The sequence below is a fragment of the Neoarius graeffei genome, chromosome 7, assembly GCF_027579695.1.
Source record: "Neoarius graeffei isolate fNeoGra1 chromosome 7, fNeoGra1.pri, whole genome shotgun sequence".
NCBI classification, from domain to species: Eukaryota; Metazoa; Chordata; class Actinopteri; order Siluriformes; family Ariidae; genus Neoarius; species Neoarius graeffei.
The window spans coordinates 45,090,504-45,109,065 of record NC_083575.1 but is presented as its reverse complement, the minus strand read 5'-3'; the positions used below and the strand labels follow the sequence as shown (position 1 = coordinate 45,109,065).

General features: G+C 43.2%; 2 protein-coding genes across 5 annotated transcripts in view; both read right to left on the bottom strand.

The window, feature by feature from the left end:
- Positions 1-2,692, bottom strand: part of wdr32 (WD repeat domain 32) — a 28,604-nt gene extending 25,912 nt beyond the window's left edge. Inside the window, exons 1-2 of one of the 2 annotated variants that reach the window (XM_060925749.1) lie at positions 1,935-2,692; positions 1,714-1,827 (exon numbers count right to left, since the gene is read on the bottom strand). In XM_060925749.1, the coding sequence (XP_060781732.1) occupies positions 1,714-1,827; positions 1,935-2,356 (536 nt within the window). In that variant the 5' untranslated portion in view covers positions 2,357-2,692. The remainder of the gene's footprint in view (positions 1-1,713; positions 1,828-1,934) is intronic. The other variant, XM_060925748.1, reaches the window with a different exon arrangement.
- Positions 2,693-8,430: 5,738 nt separating this feature from the next.
- On the bottom strand, positions 8,431-13,505 carry pomk (protein O-mannose kinase). Of its 3 annotated transcripts, none has more exons than XM_060924691.1 (4): positions 13,351-13,505; positions 10,362-10,464; positions 9,744-10,024; positions 8,431-9,661 (listed from the first exon to the last, which is right to left on the bottom strand). In XM_060924691.1, exons 3-4 carry the CDS (start codon positions 10,008-10,010, stop codon positions 8,894-8,896), a joined length of 1,035 nt encoding a protein of 344 aa, XP_060780674.1. In that variant the 5' UTR covers positions 10,011-10,024; positions 10,362-10,464; positions 13,351-13,505; the 3' UTR covers positions 8,431-8,893. The 3 variants fall into 3 exon arrangements, with proteins under 3 accessions (XP_060780674.1, XP_060780675.1, XP_060780676.1); XM_060924692.1 differs by having other exon boundaries at positions 10,362-10,461; XM_060924693.1 differs by having other exon boundaries at positions 9,744-10,464.
- Between the last annotated feature and the right edge of the window lie 5,057 nt (positions 13,506-18,562).

Sequence of the window (18,562 nt, the reverse complement as noted above, 5' to 3'; positions counted from 1 at the left end):
TGAAACAGCCCTCTTCTTTGCATCAGTCTGCATCAAACCAACCCATTAGTGATGATTTTCCTAAAACAGCGCATCCTGTCATGTTTTGAGTAAATGTGACAGAGTAGTAAGATTTTGTCACTGCTCCCATAACTGCATCAAAAAAAAGAAAAAAGAAAAACGTGCATCTGATGTTGACCTCATACCTGAGCGGCCCAACATTGCCTTTCTAAGTTATAAGATCTGCAGCATCCTTGTGTACACACTCACTATTGCAACTGAACACTGCTAACAGGGAATTAAACTGTTTCCATGCAGTCAGTACAAACCCCTTGTATCTCGTGTGCATCCTAATACTACTTCATGCGATACGGTTGTATTACACTGTTACAACAACAACATTTTGACCATGGTGGTGTCGTGGTTAGCACTGTCGCCTCACAGCAAGAAGGTTCTGGGTTCGAACCCAGCAGTCAACGAGGGTCTTTCTATGGAGAGTTTGCATGTTCTCCCTGTGTCTGCGTGGGTTTCCTCCCACAGTCCAAATATATGCAGGTTAGGTTAACTGGTAGCTCTAAATTGACCGTGAGTGTGAATGGTTGTGTGTGTCAGCCCTGTGATGAGCTGGTGACTTGTCCAAGGTGTACCCTGCCTCTCGCCCATGGTCAGCTGGGAGAGGCTCCAGCTTGCACAGGATAAGCGGGTACAGATAAAAAGAAACAAACAAAAACATTTTGACCACTAATTCCAGAGTTACTCCTTTCTACAGAAAGCACCACAGAGAGCGTTCTAACCAGCTGCATCTCTGTGTGGTCTGGAGGCTGCAGCGCCTCTGACTGGAAGAATGTGAGGAGAGCCGTGAGGACAGCAGAGAAAAATCATTGGGACTTCTCTTCCCTCCATTCAAGACACTGCACGTCTCAAGCCAGAAACATCATCAGTGACCCCTCACACCCTTATTATAGACCATTCTCCTGTCTGGAAAGAGGTGCCGCAGCATTCGGTGCACGACCACCCGGTTCTGTAACAGCTTTTCCCCCAGGTCATCAGACTGCGGAACTCCAAACCCAAATTCCACAGGTCACTTTATATTATTTTTGCTGCTGCTGCATAATTTAATTTAATACACTTCGTGGTTATTTCTGTGCTGAGCCAAATTTCATTCAGTGTACACTTGTTGCATATTGAATGACAATCAGGGTTGTCTTTCTAGTTGTTTAGGGCAAAACAACCATCAGCTTTTTGATTCCCACATGTGGGTAAAACGGGCGGCACGGTGGTGTAGTGGTTAGCGCTGTCGCCTCACAGCAAGAAGGTCTGGGTTCGAGCCCCGTGGCCAGCGAGGGCCTTTCTGTGTGGAGTTTGCATGTTCTCCCCATGTCCGCACGGGTTTCCTCCGGGTGCTCCGGTTTCCCCCACAGTCCAAAGACATGCAGGTTAGGTTAACTGGTGACTCTAAACTGACCGTAGGTGTGAATGTGAGTGTGAATGGTTGTCTATGTGTCAGTCCTGTGATGAGCTGGCGACTTGTCCAGGGTGTACCCCGCCTTTCGCCCGTAGTCAGCTGGGATAGGCTCCAGCTTGTCTGCGACCCTGTAGAACAGGATAAAGCGGCTAGAGATGATGAGATGAGATGTGGGTAAAACGCATCTCAGACCTGCTTTTCAGGGATCAGATGTAAATCAATCAGTTTCTATATCTAAAGCCAGATGAATGAAGCAGGAGCTGATGTACCGGATGTTGTTCACGCAGTCCTCATGAGCCTCCACCAGCGTTTTGATGTGTCTGGATGAAATGGGATCGAACAGCAGCACTTCTGTCTGCTCACAGGCCACAGTCAACACCGACCTAAAGACAGATACGAAAACACTTTGGCTGTCGCAGGCTACAGAGCAGCTTGGGGTTTGGACCCCTGTCCTGCAGGGGGTTTATGAGAGGAAGGGGAGCTTTCTTACCCGTCCGGTGAGTACTCCAGATTAAACACGGCACCGTGCGTTTGGGTGCTGAGGTTCATGGAGTCCGTAGCGGGGCTCATGGATGAATAAAGGCGAGTCATAGTCCGAAAGTTATCCCGGGCCGGATCCACAAGCGGCCCTCTGCGCACACTCCGGTTCCGCAGCCATGAGAAGAGCGACTCGCGCGCACCGGAGGTCCTGAAGCCGGCGCTCGGAGCTCCGTCATCCGCCGCTTTCTCAGGCCGCGAGCTGCCCTGAGTGCGGGAACTCTCACGCCTGCTCTCTGGAGACGATGGTTTCGAGCGGACATCCTCCTCTTCCTCCTCCTCTTCACTCTCGTCCTCTCGGAACAGTTCGGCGGAGTCGCGGGTGAGCCGAGCTTCCTCCGGTTCACTGCTGTCGCTCGGTTGCTCCGAGCTCATAATGGCAGCGTCGCACTCGGCGGCTCCGTTTTGCACAAAACAAACGGACAAACCGGCCGCCTCACGGCCTCTGCTTCACTCCCCGACCGCTTGTTATTAATCAGCACCGGACACACAAACACGGAAACCCTCCCATTACTGCAAACAACCCACCGACGCGACTACGCACACACAACAAATGACGTATTTCCGGTTCCTTTCTTCGTGAGCGCTTGTTAAAGGCGCCATTAGCAGCAAGCGGTCACTGGGCAGGAGAGATGGAATACAGAGGAGAAAAGAAGGCATCTATATAATTTACAAAAGGAGGTGGTGATTAGAAGGGGGTGGTGATCTGAAACGAAAGGGAAGAGGTTTGGTTGACGGGGCTGAGGATAGGGCACACTGTGGAGAAATAGAAAAGGTTGAGCATGTTCTGTACACAGTATTCCAGTGAAAGAGAGAAGATGGGGAGGGCATTGAGAACCTGTAACTATAGACAACTTATTAAGTCAGCCATTCACACAATCAGCAGTAACAGCTCTAACACAGTATTTAAAGGACACTCAACTAGCAAACAGAATTTAGTTTTTTGTTTTTTTTAATAATCAGTCAGCAATTTAATATCCCTGGAGATCACACCTCAGCCCGGTAGATGGCGGTAATACACATCGATTGTTAACCGCCAATGAATCGACAGAAGAAGAAGTCGTCGTCACTGGAAGATAACCAGAGCACCTATAAGCTCAACGAGGGATTTATCAAAGCGGTCTTCATAATAATAATCATTAAATTACTGATTTCATACCCGACTCTTCTCCAGCTTCATCATTTTTTGCACATCCAGGGACTTCCTGTACAGCAACAGCTCTGCACATTACCGCTTAAACATGCCCACTTCTCAAACTTCTAGATTCTTCTTTTTTATTCTACGTGTATAGCTACTTTTGTTTTCTGTCTCTTGCTAAATTCTTCTATCTGAACTGTTCAATCACCAAAAATTCTTTGTGTGAGAACGTACTGAGCAATAAACGTGATTCGCAGTCCAGGTGTTTGTGCTGCTCTGCTGAGAGACAAAATACACCAATAGGAAAGTTCACTAGTACACCTCTGCACATTTAACGAATGAATTTATTTATTTCGAACATGTATTAAAAATGTATGCAACTATTTGTACATACAAAAGAAAGAAAACGAGAAATTAAAAAAATAAAATAACAAAGAGCTAAGACATTACAAAACACCGCACATTGTTCGAAAAAGGAGTGGGAAGAAGTACAATACTTTTTTAATTTCCCACCCCTTTTTAACTACCCCGAAATCCTAACTACATTAATACACCTATAAAAATATATACCATATATACACTTCATGAATATCTATATAAATATATAATCACAAAATAAATATACAATACATACCATATATACACTTCATAAATATCTATATCAATATATACCACATACCTATCCCTGTAAATATAAATAAATAAACTATCCCCATAAATAAATATATACCATATATACACCATATACTAAGTTAGTTCTAATATAACAATCAACCCTATTCTATTTATAGACTTATCCCTCATCATCCTCCGTTAACATACTTCCTCTTCCATGTACTTGTTTAAAAATATTTTTGCACCTTTTTTTAAACAGATTTATATTTGCACTTTGTTTTATTTCTGTCTCCAGTCTGTTCCATAAAGTCACCCCACAGCTCGATACGCACATGCTTTTCATATTTGTTCGAACCTTTGGTTTTTTAAAATTTAGGTCTCCCCTTAGATTAGATCCCCCTTCTCTCTCACTAAACATTTACATATACAGTGGTGCTTGAAAGTCTGTGAACCCTTTGTAATTTTCTATATTTCTGCATAAATATGACCTAAAACATTCACAGATTTTCACACGAGTCCTAAAAGTAGATAAAGAGAACCCAGTTAAACAAATGACACAAAAATATTATACTTGGTCATTTATTTATTGAGGAAAATGATCCAATATTACATATCTGTGAGTGGCAAAAGTATGTGAACCTTTGCTTTCAGTATCCGGTGTGACCCCCTTGTGCAGCAATAACTGCAACTAAACGTTTCCGGTAACCGTTGATCAGTCCTGCACACCGGCTTGGAGGAATTTTAGCCCATTCCTCCGTACAGAACAGCTTCAACTCTGGGATGTTGGTGGGTTTCCTCACATGAACTGCTCGCTTCAGGTCCTTCCACAACATTTCCATTGGATTAAGGTCAGGACTTTGACTTGGCCATTCCAAAACATTAACTTTATTCTTCTTTAACCATTCTTTGGTAGAACGACTTGTGTGCTTAGGGTCGTTGTCTTGCTGCATGACCCACCTTCTCTTGCGATTCAGTTCATGGACAGATGTCCTGACATTTTCCTTTAGAATTCGCTGGTATAATTCAGAATTCATTGTTCCATCAATGATGACAAGCCGTCCTGGCCCATATGCAGCAAAACAGGCCCAAACCATGATACTACCACCACCATGTTTCACAGATGGGATAAGGTTCTTGTGCTGGAATGCAGGGTTTTCCTTTCTCCAAACATAACACTTGTCATTTAAACCAAAAAGTTCCATTTTGGTCTCATCCGTCCACAAAACATTTTTCCAATAGCCTTCTGGCTTGTCCATATGATCTTTAGCAAACTGCAGACAAGCAGCAATGTTCTTTTTGGAGAGCAGTGGCTTTCTCCTTGCAACCCTGCCATGCACACCATTGTTGTTCAGTGTTCTCCTGATGGTGGATTCATGAACATTAACATTAGCCAATGTGAGAGAGGCCTTCAGTTGCTTAGAAGTTACCCTGGGGTCCTTTGTGACCTCGCCGACTATTACATGCCTTGCTCTTGGAGTGATCTTTGTTGGTCGACCACTCCTGGGGAGGGTAACAATGGCCTTGAATTTCCTCCATTTGTACACAATCTGTCTGACTGTGGATTGGTGGAGTCCAAACTCTTTAGAGATGGTTTTGTAACCTTTTCCAGCCTGATGAGCATCAACAACGCTTTTTCTGAGGTCCTCAGAAATCTCCTTTGTTTGTGCCATGATACACTTCCACAAACATGTGTTATGAAGATCAGACTTTGATAGATCCCTGTTCTTTAAATAAAACAGGGTGCCCACTCACACCTGATTGTCATCCCATTGATTGAAAACACCTGACTCTAATTTCACCTTCAAATTAACTGCTAATCCTAGAGGTTCACATACTTTTGCCACTCACAGATCTGTAATGTTGGATCATTTTCCACAATAAATAAATGACCAAGTATAATATTTTTTTATCTCATTTGTTTAACTGGGTTCTCTTTATCTACTTTTAGGACTTGTGTGAAAATCTGATGTTGTTTTAGGTCATATTTATGCAGAAATATAGAAAATTCTAAAGGGTTCACAAACTTTCAAGCACCACTGTATTTTCTTATTTAAAAATTCACTTGAATATTTTCTATTCTTGCTGTACTAACATCCAGAGGTGGACAGTAACAAAGTACATTTACCTGAGTACTGTATTTAAGTACACTTTTTGAGTATCTGTATTTTACTTGAGTATTTTTTTTTTTGGAAACTTATGACTTTAACTTCATTACATTTGAAAACCAAATATCGTACTTTTTACTCCACTAAATTTCTATCAAGTTCCTCGTTACTATTAAGCAGCTTTGAAAGTGGATGTCTTTTTCTTTTCTAAAATGTGATTGTTTTTTCCAGGTGACACTGAGAGCCTATCAGTAATCACTAGGGTCACATCACATCCATAGACTGGATAAAATCAAGTTCAGTGGTTTCTCAGCAGCATCATTTGAACATGATCAGTTGATGGCACAATGGAAGGAGATGGTTCTTCTGGAGAATGCACACGCACCCATGGCCATACCTAGAACCCATGTTTCAGTTTTCTGAAAGGAATAAAGATCCATTTTGTTTTAAATGTTTGCTTTGTTTGCTGAAAATGAACCACATCACGGCCTACAAAAACTCGCCGTCCAACCTGCGGAAGCATATTACGGAAACAGAGTTACGCCAACATGAATAATGTTAACTTTTCTGAAGTCCTTTCATAAATATGTTTTAGCATAATCTTGCCAAATAAACAGAATGTAGAGATGTTTCTTTTCTAGTAACGTTAGCTACCCAATATGATTTCGAGTTCAAAAAGAGTTTGCTAGCATGTCAGGTGGAGCTTCACTGACTAGCTAGCTTAACGTTAAACCACCATGATGGCACAGCATGCGTTCATTTTGTGAATTCACATTTCTGTCTTTGGTAATGGCATTAGGTTTTGTAAGCGTTGTGGCAATAATACAACAATGCGTTGATAGAAAATGTACTTTTAATACTTAAGTATTTTTAAAAGCAAGTACTTCAGTACTTTAACTTAAGTAAAAATTTGACTGGACAACTTTCACTTGTGTCTGTGTCTATGTGTCAGCCCTGTGATGACCTGGCAACTTGTCCAGGGTGTACCCCGCCTTTCGCCCGTAGTCAGCTGGGATAGGCTCCAGCTTGCCTGCGACCCTGTAGAAGGATAAAGCGGCTAGAGATAATGAGATGAGATGAGATGAACTTTCACTTGTATCGGAGTAACATTTGACCAGTGGGATCTGTACTTTGACTTAAGTAATGAAGTTGGGTTCTTTGTCAACCTCTGCTAAAATCCACTAACAGGGTTAGAGCTTGATGGTATTCTTATTAAGAAGCCTTTATTTGTCACATGTATACTCAAGCACAGCAAAGTTCCTGAAACAGTGAACGCACGCACACCCAGAGCAGTTGGCAGCTATGCTACAGCACCCTTGCCTTGCTCAAGGACACATCAGCCATGATACAGAGGAAGGGGAAAGTGCTGTTCATTCACTCAACTCCCCTCACATTTTTCCTGCCCGTCCCAGGAATCAAACCAGCAATCTTTTGGGCCCAAGGCTGCTTCTCTAACCTTCAGGCCATGACCACCATATGTTTTGATAGAGATTACCAAGCACTTCTGTAAGTCATTCTGGACAAGGGTGTCTGCTAAATACTGGTAATGCAAATGTGATACACAAAAGTAGTACATGGAGGGTTATTGTACACGTTAGAGCCTATTACCCCTTTTCCACCAAGACAGTTCGAGGGCAGGTTTGGAACTGGTGCTTAATCACGGACCAGTTCTTCAGGTTTCAACAGCCAAAGAACCGGCTCTTGGACATGGAAAACTGATTGGCTATGGTGGCTCTCTAGTCTACGGAAAAGAAAACTGGTTCAGAACCAGCACTGGCACCAATCCCCCAGAACTAGCACTAAATTTGCACTGGTGGAAAGCAAGTAACACAGTGCCTCTGAAGTTCTTGACAAACCAAGACTTGGAGCACTGTAGCTAAGCAGTAGTCTTTCAGCCAACTTCAACACATCAAAACTGAGATGTGGCCAATACTTCCTAAAAGACAAAGTATTAAACCTCACTCATTACAGTGCATTATTAGCTGTAAACATATTCAAAATACTTTGGGGCGTCGTGGATAAGGCGCCATACCATAAATCCGGGGACCTGGGTTCAATTCCAGCCCGAGGTCATTTCCCGATCCCTCCCCGTCTCTCTCTCCCGCTCATTTCCTGTCTCTACAGTGTCCTATCCAATAATAAAGGTGAAAAAAGCCCAAAAAAATCTAAAAAAAAAAAAAAAAAAAAACTTGGGGCGGCACGGTGGTGTAGTGGTTAGCGGTGTCGCCTCACAGCAAGAAGGTCCTGGGTTCGAGCCCCGGGGCCGGCGAGGGCCTTTCTGTGTGGAGTTTGCATGTTCTCCCCGTGTCCGCGTGGGTTTCCTCCGGGTGCTCCGGTTTCCCCCACAGTCCAAAGACATGCAGGTTAGGTTAACTGGTGACTCTAAATTGACCGTAGGTGTGAATGTGAGTGTGAATGGTTGTCTGTGTCTATGTGTCAGCCCTGTGATGACCTGGCGACTTGTCCAGGGTGTACCCCGCCTTTCGCCCGTAGTCAGCTGGGATAGGCTCCAGCTTGCCTGCGACCCTGTAGAAGGATAAAGCGGCTAGAGATAATGAGATGAGATGAGAAAAAAAACTTTGCTAGTGTCATCACAAATAACTCTGTCCACTTTATTTCCATGGTCTCAGTTTAAACAAATCTCAGGAGTTAAATTTTTAAATTTTTTTTTTACATTTCATTTGAGCATATGGATGAAACACGATCAGAGTTACCCATGTACTGTTGCCTGGTACAAAAGGTATTTGCCAAAAACAATTTCAATGTATAATGTTTTATACAATTTAATATGGTATTGGCTGTAAAATAGGAAAAAAAATTTTAATATATCTCAGAAGTAATAAAAAAGACAAAGTGAGAGGTCACCATCCAAAAGCATGTGGTTTTAACTTTATTAAAATGTGTCCAGTTTTTACCAAATGGTGCATAACGACATTAACATCTTTTATTGCCTACTGAACTGAATACTGCTACCTTGCTCACCACTTTCACGTTCCCTGGCCCTGGACTGCTTTTTTAACTTGCTCCCAACACACAAACCGAATCATATGAAATTCACAGCATGTCTCGGACACTTTCTGTATGACTTTCCTTCATGTTGTCATATACAGAGCGATAAACACTGAGGACTTTGTGCGCTGTTGGTCGTAGCTTAGGATTCTGCCTCTTACACTCTGCATGGATCTGAAAGAGGTGCAAGTGGATAACATCGCTCCCTGAGACATGACCCAGCAAAGAATGGGTCACATCTGGAATCTTCCAAATATCTGACTTTTCATCGTAGCCTGGCATGAGGTCATCTGAGAAAGGCACCTCGTCACCATAAGGCCACCGCTGCTCTGGAGCAACAAAATCACCCATCAGCTGACGATGACCACACTTGATGCCCTCACCCCCATGCTCTACCAAAGGCAGGGCATCAAGATCGTTCGCCAAAAGCCGCAGATCAGTGGTCAACAAGAATTGACTAAGTGTTTTTTGGAGGTCATTAGAGTCACACATGACACGGGTACCCACCGGGCTGTTGTGTAAAAACACCAGAAAGACAACGTAATCTAGTGCCAGACGCAGCCGCACGTGCCACGAGTCCTGACTGCGGTAACGATCCTGAGCAAGAGTAGAATCAAGTGTTAGTGCTGATCCCAGAGGGTGGTACTCGGTAACAAATACTCCATCCTCTTCACACACACCCACTAGTGATACCACACGCACACTCTGCAAGGAACGTAGCATGGACACGCCATGAAGGAAATCAGCTTTGTACTGCTCTGATGACAAGACACACAGGGCTACTTTTTGCCCCTGCCACTCTGACAGGTACACCTGAAACACACCACAAAACACAACTTGTTAAAACATTATCATGTCACCTAAATATATACACAGCTTAAAAATATATATATACCTGCTTAACAGCTCCCTGTCCAATCAGTCTGAGACGACGAACATTAGCACGGATTTCAGGACACTGCAACCACGGGGTGCAGTTTTTCATCGTGCCCACCTTAAAATATCCTGGTGAGCAGTGCATGTGTGCTGAAGGTGGAGAAGTGCCCTCGTATAGAGCATCCAGGTAGAAATAGAGAAGCAGGTTGGCACAAAACAGGGCTACCAAACATAAAACTACTGCAGGCACCCCGCACGTCGGACCACTTCCAACCCTCTGAGCCATGGTGGCATCGTAACCTGCATGTCAGAAAAGAAATCTCCAACATTTTTCTAAATTTACAAGGGCTGACGACATCCAGACAATGACTGAAGTAAAAATTGAATAAAATGACTGAGTAAAATCAGAATGCCGCCTAAATTTAAAAAAAAGTGCAATTTTTGCTTTCAAGAAATTCTACCTTTTCAAAATTAAGGGGCCATGCTTTGCAGAATGAAACAGCCAATACAACTGTGTTTTAGACCTCTATACTGATAGCTGATGGGTGATTATGAAGCAGCTGCACAAGCAGCATTGTTCACATACTCGCCTGCATACCTTTTGTACATCAATAGTATTAAACAGACAAACACTCACCACTTCTGTCAGCCAAGAACAGAAAGCTGACGCTGCAGTGGGGACAGACTCACCAAAACTGGACTGGTAAAATGTAGCCTGGTCTGATGAATCTTGATTTCTGCTGAAGCACACAGATAGTAGGGTCACAATTTGGAACCAACTGCATCAATCCACTGACCAAACCTGCCTTGTGTCAACAGTCCAGGCTGGTGGAGGTGGTGCAATGGTGTGGGGAATGTTTTCTTGGCACAGTTTGGGCCTGTTAATCATCATCACACAGTCTATTTGTGTATTGTTGTTGACCATGTGCATCCCTTCATGGCTACAATTTACCATCTTCCAATGGCTACTTCCAGCATGAAAATGTACCATGTCACAAATCAAAAGTTGTCTCAAACTGGTTTCATGAACAAGACAATGAGTTCAGTGCTCGGCAGTGGTCGTCCCAGTCACCAGATCTGAATCCAACACAACACCTTTGGAATGTGGTAGAACAGGAGATTTGCAGCATCAGAGTGCACCTGAAAATCATATTAACATGGACTTGAATCTCAAAGGAACTTTTCAAACATTTCACGGAATCCATGCCATGAAGAATTGAGGCTGTTTGGAGAGCAAAGGGAGGCCCAACCCAGTATGAGTATAGTGTTCCTAATAAAGTGTTCAGTGACTGTATCTCACCAGCACTGGAATTCCACCTTTGACCCCTTCTTAGTTTGGACAACAAGGTGAAAATTGCAGGACTTGACAAAGCTATGATGTAATATGTATCTTGTCAAAACAACAGTATCTTTTTCCATGAATGAAATGCACATGTTGTTTAGCACACTGATTCTGTTATTACCTCTGGCAGTATCTTGGTATTATATTATACCATATGTTGTGTTAATTTTTTTGATGTTCAAAACTGGCGCACTGAATCAATGCGGAATCCACACAACATCCAGCTCGCCTAAATAAAAACACTAAAGAAGAGGTTCTCATCAGGGCTTGGATCCCACCGCATCTGACAGACAGACAAAAAAAAAAAACAACCCTGCAGGATCAAGGGAGCATTTTGGGTGCTTGTGCAATGTGTTTAACAGGTTTGTTCATTCATCTCTAGTAACTGGAGAAAAGACCCAACTTCTCTCTCATCTCATCTCATTATCTCTAGCCGCTTTATCCTTCTACAGGGTCGCAGGCAAGCTGGAGCCTATCCCAGCTGACTATGGGCGAAAGGCGGGGTACACCCTGGACAAGTCGCCAGGTCATCACAGGGCTGACACATAGACACAGACAACCATTCACACTCACATTCGCACCTACGGTCAATTTAGTCACCAGTTAACCTAACCTGCATGTCTTTGGACTGTGGGGGAAACCGGAGCACCCGGAGGAAACCCACGCGGACACGGGGAGAACATGCAAACTCCGCACAGAAAGGCCCTCGCCGGCCCCGGGGCTCGAACCCAGGACCTTCTTGCTGTGAGGCGACAGCGCTAACCACTACACCACCGTGCCGCCAAGACCCAACTTATTATTATTATTTTTTACAAATCACAGCAGGCAGGTACAATAAAAAATAATAACTGATTGAGTGGGAGGGATTGGACTGACTTTCTTCAAGTCCCATGAATACCTCTACCCTACAGCAATACATACTGGGGCGATATGACTGCGTAAATATTTTTATGGTCCTTGTGGTCACAGGCAGCCTACCCACATTCTGTAGAATAAAGAGCCCTAATCATACAGTCTCCAAGCCATTTGATTCTCCATCTCACGTATGTCTTCTTCTTCTTCTTTTTTTTTTGGCTGCTCCCGATTAGGGGTCACCACAGCGGATCTTTCGTCTCCATTGCTCCCTGTCTTCCGCATCCTTCTCTACCACACCTGCCACTTTCATGTGCTCTCTCACCACATCCATGTATCTCCTCTTTGGCCTTCCTCGTTTTCGCATGCCTGGCAGCTCCATCCTCAACATTCTCCTTCCAAAATGCTCTGCATCTCTTCTCAGGATGTGCCCATACCATCTCCGCCTCATCTCTCTTAGCTTAATTCCCAAGCTCTCCACATGTGCTGTCCCTCTGATGTGCTCGTTCCTTATCCTGTCCAACCTCCCATCGCAAACCTTAACATCCTCAACTCCGCCACCTCCAACTTTGCCTCCTGTCTCTTCGTTAAGGGTACGGTCTCCAATCATCCATACATCACAGCTGGTCTCACTACTGTCTTATACATCTTACCTTTCACTTTTGCTGGGACTTTCCTATCACAAATGACTCCCGAAATCCTTCTCCAACTGCTCCACCCTGCCTGCACTCTCTTTCTCACCTCACTATCGCAGCCCCCATTTTACCCGGGTACTAGAATTCACCAACTTTCTTTACGTCTACTCCTTGCATCTTCACTACACTCTCATCCCCATTCTCATTGATGCACATGTATTCTGTTTTGCTCCTGCTCACCTTCATTCCAATGCATACCTCCATCTCTCCAAACCCAGCTCAACCTCCTTTCACCACATATCACAATATCATCCGCAAACATCATGTTCCATGGTGACTCTTGCCTCACTTTGTCCGTCAAGCTATCCATCACTATGGCAACCAAGAAAGGACTCAAAACAGATCCTTGATGGAGTCCCACCTTCACCTTCAGTCGTTCCAGCTGCACACCTCACTGCTGTTTCACTGTTCTCATACATGTCTTGCACCACTTTAATATACTTCTCATTCACTCCACTCTCTCATACAATACCATAACTCATCTCTCCATCTCATGTATGAATGAATGAATGAATGAATGTAGATTACAGAGGAACTGTAAAGAAAGAATATTTTTGATCATCTCTGAGTGGACATTACAGATTAAACCTTAACTATGCGAACTATCAAGTTATTGTTTAAATTTCAACATCTAATATGAAGAAATATCAATGTTAAATATAGATTTCTTCAAGCAAAATCACTAAGTTGATGTCTAAACATCTCAGAATAGTAGTATGTTCAATTCTCACGCTTACCCCACTTTGCTAAATCGTATGCATTTCCAAATCCATCAGGTTCAACATAAACAAAATACTGAAGCTGCTACAACATAAAAGTGCTGTAACTGTTAAACCCAAGTTTCTCCATAATAATGACACTCTCTTGTGTTATTTTCAGGTTGACTTGTTCGGTGAGTCTGAAATGCGGATTTAACCCGAATGTGAACTCAGTACTGCCATCTAGTGGCGCTGAGGTGTATTTATCTCTCATCGATTGAGTCAGGTTTATTATTATGGAGTCATGCAACTGGATCCTTTTCTGATTCTGGCAGAGGTGGACAAAGAACCCAACTTCATTACTTAAGTCAAAGTACAGATCCCACTGGTCAAATGTTACTCCGATACAAGTGAAAGTTGTCCAGTCAAATTTTTACTTAAGTTAAAGTACTGAAGTACTTGCTTTTAAAAATACTTAAGTATTAAAAGTACATTTTCTGTCAACGCATTGTTGTATTATTGCCACAACGCTTACAAAACCTAATGCCGTTACCAAAGACAGAAATGTGAATTCACAAAATGAACGCGTGCTGTGCCTTCATGGTGGTTTAACGTTAAACAAGCTAGTCAGTGAAGCGCCACCTGACATGCTAGCAAACTCTTTTCGAACTCGAAATCATATTGGGTAGTTAACGTTACTACAACCCCGATTCCAAAAAAGTTGGGACAAAGTACAAATTGTAAATAAAAATGGAATGCAATCATTTACAAATCTCAAAAACTGATATTGTATTCACAATAGAACATAGACAACATATCAAATGTCGAAAGTGAGACATTTTGAAATTCCATGCCAAATATTGGCTCATTTGAAATTTCATGACAGCAACACATCTCAAAAAAGTTGGGACAGGGGCAATAAGAGGCTGGAAAAGTTAAAGGTACAAAAAAGGAACAGCTGGAGGACCAAATTGCAACTCATTAGGTCAATTGGCAATAGGTCATTAACATGACTGGGTATAAAAAGAGCATCTTGGAGTGGCAGCGGCTCTCAGAAGTAAAGATGGGAAGAGGATCACCAATCCCCCTAATTCTGCACCGACAAATAGTGGAGCAATATCAGAAAGGAGTTCGACAGTGTAAAATTGCAAAGAGTTTGAACATATCATCATCTACAGTGCATAATATCATCAAAAGATTCAGAGAATCTGGAAGAATCTCTGTGCGTAAGGGTCAAGGCCGGAAAACCATACTGGGTGCCCGTGATCTTCGGGCCCTTAGACGGCACTGCATCACATACAGGCATGCTTCTGTATTGGAAATCACAAAATGGGCTCAGGAATATTTCCAGAGAACATTATCTGTGAACACAATTCACCGTGCCATCCGCTGTTGCCAGCTAAAACTCTATAGTTCAAAGAAGAAGCCGTATCTAAACATGATCCAGAAGCGCAGACGTCTTCTCTGGGCCAAGGCTCATTTAAAATGGACTGTGGCAAAATGGAAAACTGTTCTGTGGTCAGACAAATCAACATTTTAAGTTCTTTATGGAAATCAGGGACGCCGTGTCATTCAGACTAAAGAGGAGAAGGACGACCCAAGTTGTTATCAGCGCTCAGTTCAGAAGCCTGCATCTCTGATGGTATGGGGTTGCATTAGTGCATGTAGCATGGGCAGCTTACACATCTGGAAAGACACCATCAATGCTGAAAGGTATATCCAGGTTCTAGAGCAACATATGCTCCCATCCAGATGACGTCTCTTTCAGGGAAGACCTTGCATTTTCCAACATGACAATGCCAAACCACATACTGCATCAATTACAGCATCATGGCTGCGTAGAAGAAGGGTCCGGGTACTGAACTGGCCAGCCTGCAGTCCAGATCTTTCACCCATACAAAACATTTGGCGCATCATAAAACGGAAGATACGACAAAAAAGACCTAAGACAGTTGAACAACTAGAATCCTACATTAGACGAGAATGGGTTAACATTCCTATCCCTAAACTTGAGCAACTTGTCTCCTCAGTCCCCAGACGTTTACAGACTGTTGTAAAGAGAAAAGGGGATGTCTCACAGTGGTAAACATGGCCTTGTCCCAACTTTTTTGAGATGTGTTATTGTCATGAAATTTAAAATCACCTAATTTTTCTCTTTAAATGATACATTTTCTCAGTTTAAACATTTGATATGTCATCTATGTTCTATTCTGAATAAAATATGGAATTTTGAAACTTCCACATCATTGCATTCCATTTTTATTTACAATTTGTACTTTGTCCCAACTTTTTTGGAATCGGCGTTGTAGAAAAGAAAGATTTCTACATTCTGTTTATTTGGCAAGATTATGCTAAAATATATTTCTGAAAGGGGGCGACACGGTGGTGTAGTGGTTAGCACTGTCACCTCACAGCAAGAAGGTCCTGGGTTCAAGCCCAGCGGCCAACAAAAGCCTTTCTGTGTGAAGTTTGCATGTTCTCCGGGTGCTCTGGTTTCGTCCAAAGGCATGCAGGTTAGGCTACTTGGTGGCTCTAAATTGACCATGGGTGTGAATGGTTGTCTGTGTCAGCCCTGCGATAACCTGGTGATTTGTCCAGGGTGTACCTCGCCCATAGCCAGCTGGGATAGGCTCCAGCTTGCCTGCGACCCTGTAGAACAGGATAAGCGGCTACAGAGGATGGATGGATGGATGGATATTTCTGAAAGGACTTCAGATAAGTTAACATTATTCATGTTAGCGTAATTCTGTTTTTACATGCTAACTAACAATGTCCACGTTAACTAGCTGTGTGTTAACGTTAGCCGTGGACAAGGCTACGGCAACTTGGCAGGCAAGTCATTTGACTAACCAGGCTGCATAGATATTGCAACATTATCGCTAGCTGTAAAACACAGACAACTTCGTTGCAAGCTTTCTATTGGAATAAAACGTTTACACGCCTCAATATGCTTCCGCAGGTTGGACGACGAGTTTTTGTAGGCAGCGATGTGGTCCGTTTTCAGCAAACAAAGCAAACATTTAAAACAAAACGAATCTTTATTCCTTTCAGAAAACTGAAACATGGGTTCTAGGTATGGCCATGGGTGCGTGTGCGTTCTCCAGAAGAACCGTCTCCTTCCATTGTGCCATCAACTGATCATGTTCAAATGATGCTGCTGAGAAACCACTGAACTTGATTTTATCCAGTCTATGGACTTGATGTGACCCTAGTGATTACTGATAGGCTCTCAGTGTCACCTGCAGAAAAAACAATCACATTTTAGAAAAGAAAAAACATTCACTTTGGTTTGGTTTTTGGTTTATTGGTTTATTTGATAGGGACATTACATCTTAATGAACATTAGTATAAATGCATAGTGTAAAGACGTCGGAATTAGCATAACTGCTAATTTTCATCTGTTGTCCCTAGGCAGGTGACAAAAAATAGCCTATCCACAGATACACATTACAACTAAACATTTAAAACAAAACCAAAAAATAACAATACCACAATGCACAACATAAAAAACAAAACAGGACAAAAACAACAATTTAAAAGAAAGAAAAAACTGTATCAGATATATGACATATTAAAAATGAGTGTAATTCTAGTTTACCATCAGCCATAATTTGACATGGACTTTAAATTGGTGGTATGTAGGGTACCCCCTTAATGTAAGTGGTAAGCTGTTCCAAAATTTGCAACCCTTTACAGATAGTACAGTTTGCCCAAAACTATATGGTATAATACAGTCACCTTTTTTTTTTTTTGAAGCCCTTATAATGCCACCATCAACTCATCTCATCATCTCTAGCCGCTTTATCCTGTTCTACAGGGTTGCAGGCAAGCTGGAGCTTATCCCAGCTGACTACGGGTGAAAGGTGGGGTACACCCTGGACAAGTTGCCAAGTCATCACAGGGCTGACACATAGACACAGACAACCATTCACACTCACATTCACACCTACGGTCAATTTAGAGTCACCAGTTAACCTAACCTGCATGTCTTTGGGGGAAACCGGAGCACCCGGAGGAAACCCACGCGGACATGGGGAGAACATGCAAACTCCACACAGAAAGGCCCTCGCCGGCCACGGGGCTCGAACCCAGAACCTTCTTGCTGTGAGGCGACAGCGCTAACCACTACACCACTGTGCCGCCCTATATAAACCATGTATACTTATAATTCTTAAAATTCTCAAAACTCAAAAGATTGTGGGTTTTTTTTTTTAAATATCACAAATATCAGTGAATTTCAAAGCCACTTCATAGTAATGACTAACCTGGATAAACCTGTAGTGGAGTGAAAATCAAATGTAGTGAAGTCACAAGTTTCCAAAAAGAAGAAAAATACTCAAGTAAAGTACAGATACTCAAAAAGTGTACAGTACTCAAGTAAATGTACTTTGTTACAGTCCACCTCTGGATTCTGATAAAAGATGAATAGGTTTGGGTAGAATGGCAGGCGTTATTTTCTGCTGCCTATCTAAGGTGAAAAAGACGATATTAAATGAAACTGCGGGGTTTTTTTTTAAACAGTATAAGATTGCCTCTGTAGTTGTGTTTATTATTTTTATTCAGATCATTTTTTATTCATTGGCGCCTGTGCAGTGTTTTCTGCGTCTCCATGGATCAGCTTCATTTAATATTAACTCACTGGGCGTCAATTTGACACCCTGACACCGTTATTTCTTTGAACATCAGGGCAGGACCTTAACGTGACAGCACTGGTTATTAATAAGAATCATGGTGAGTTAGAGAACCCATGTGCATGCAGATGATGTAGAGGGAGGTTTATTATTATTATTATTATTATTATGGAGCCGCTGAGGCGCGTGCAGGAGCGCGGAGCGGAGCGGCGCGTGCGGTTCCGGGTGGCGTCGGCGCGCAGCGGGAGGGTTCTGCGGGAGGTGTTCAGGGAAAACGAGGAAGGGACCGAGGACTCGGCGGATTCCGATACAGCCGCCGGTTCGGAGGCTGAGCGCGCCGTGTCTCCTGCCGTCAGCGAGGCGAACGGACACCTGAGCGGCCTGCAGGCGGCGGAGCAGCAGCGCGAGGACAGCGGGAGCGAGCCGGATGACCTGCTGGTGTACGCGAGCGCAGCGCACGAGCAGCTCTTCAGTCGCAAGCGCGTGAACATCTTCAGCAAGAACGGCACGATCCGCGGGGTGAGGGACAAAGTGAGCGCTGGCCAAGTGCTCTACAATAACCTCTCTAACCTCTGCGGGGTGAGTACCGACACCAGGGCTGACGCACATGGCGCCCTGGA

Excerpts from the sequence above, each read along its gene's own strand:
- pomk (XM_060924693.1), bottom strand. The coding sequence starts at position 10,010 with ATGGCTCAGAGGGTTGGAAGTGGTCCGACGTGCGGGGTGCCTGCAGTA. Across the intron at positions 9,662-9,743 it reads GACAGGGAGCTGTTAAGCAG|GTGTACCTGTCAGAGTGGCA; the intron begins GTATATATATAT and ends GGTGTGTTTCAG.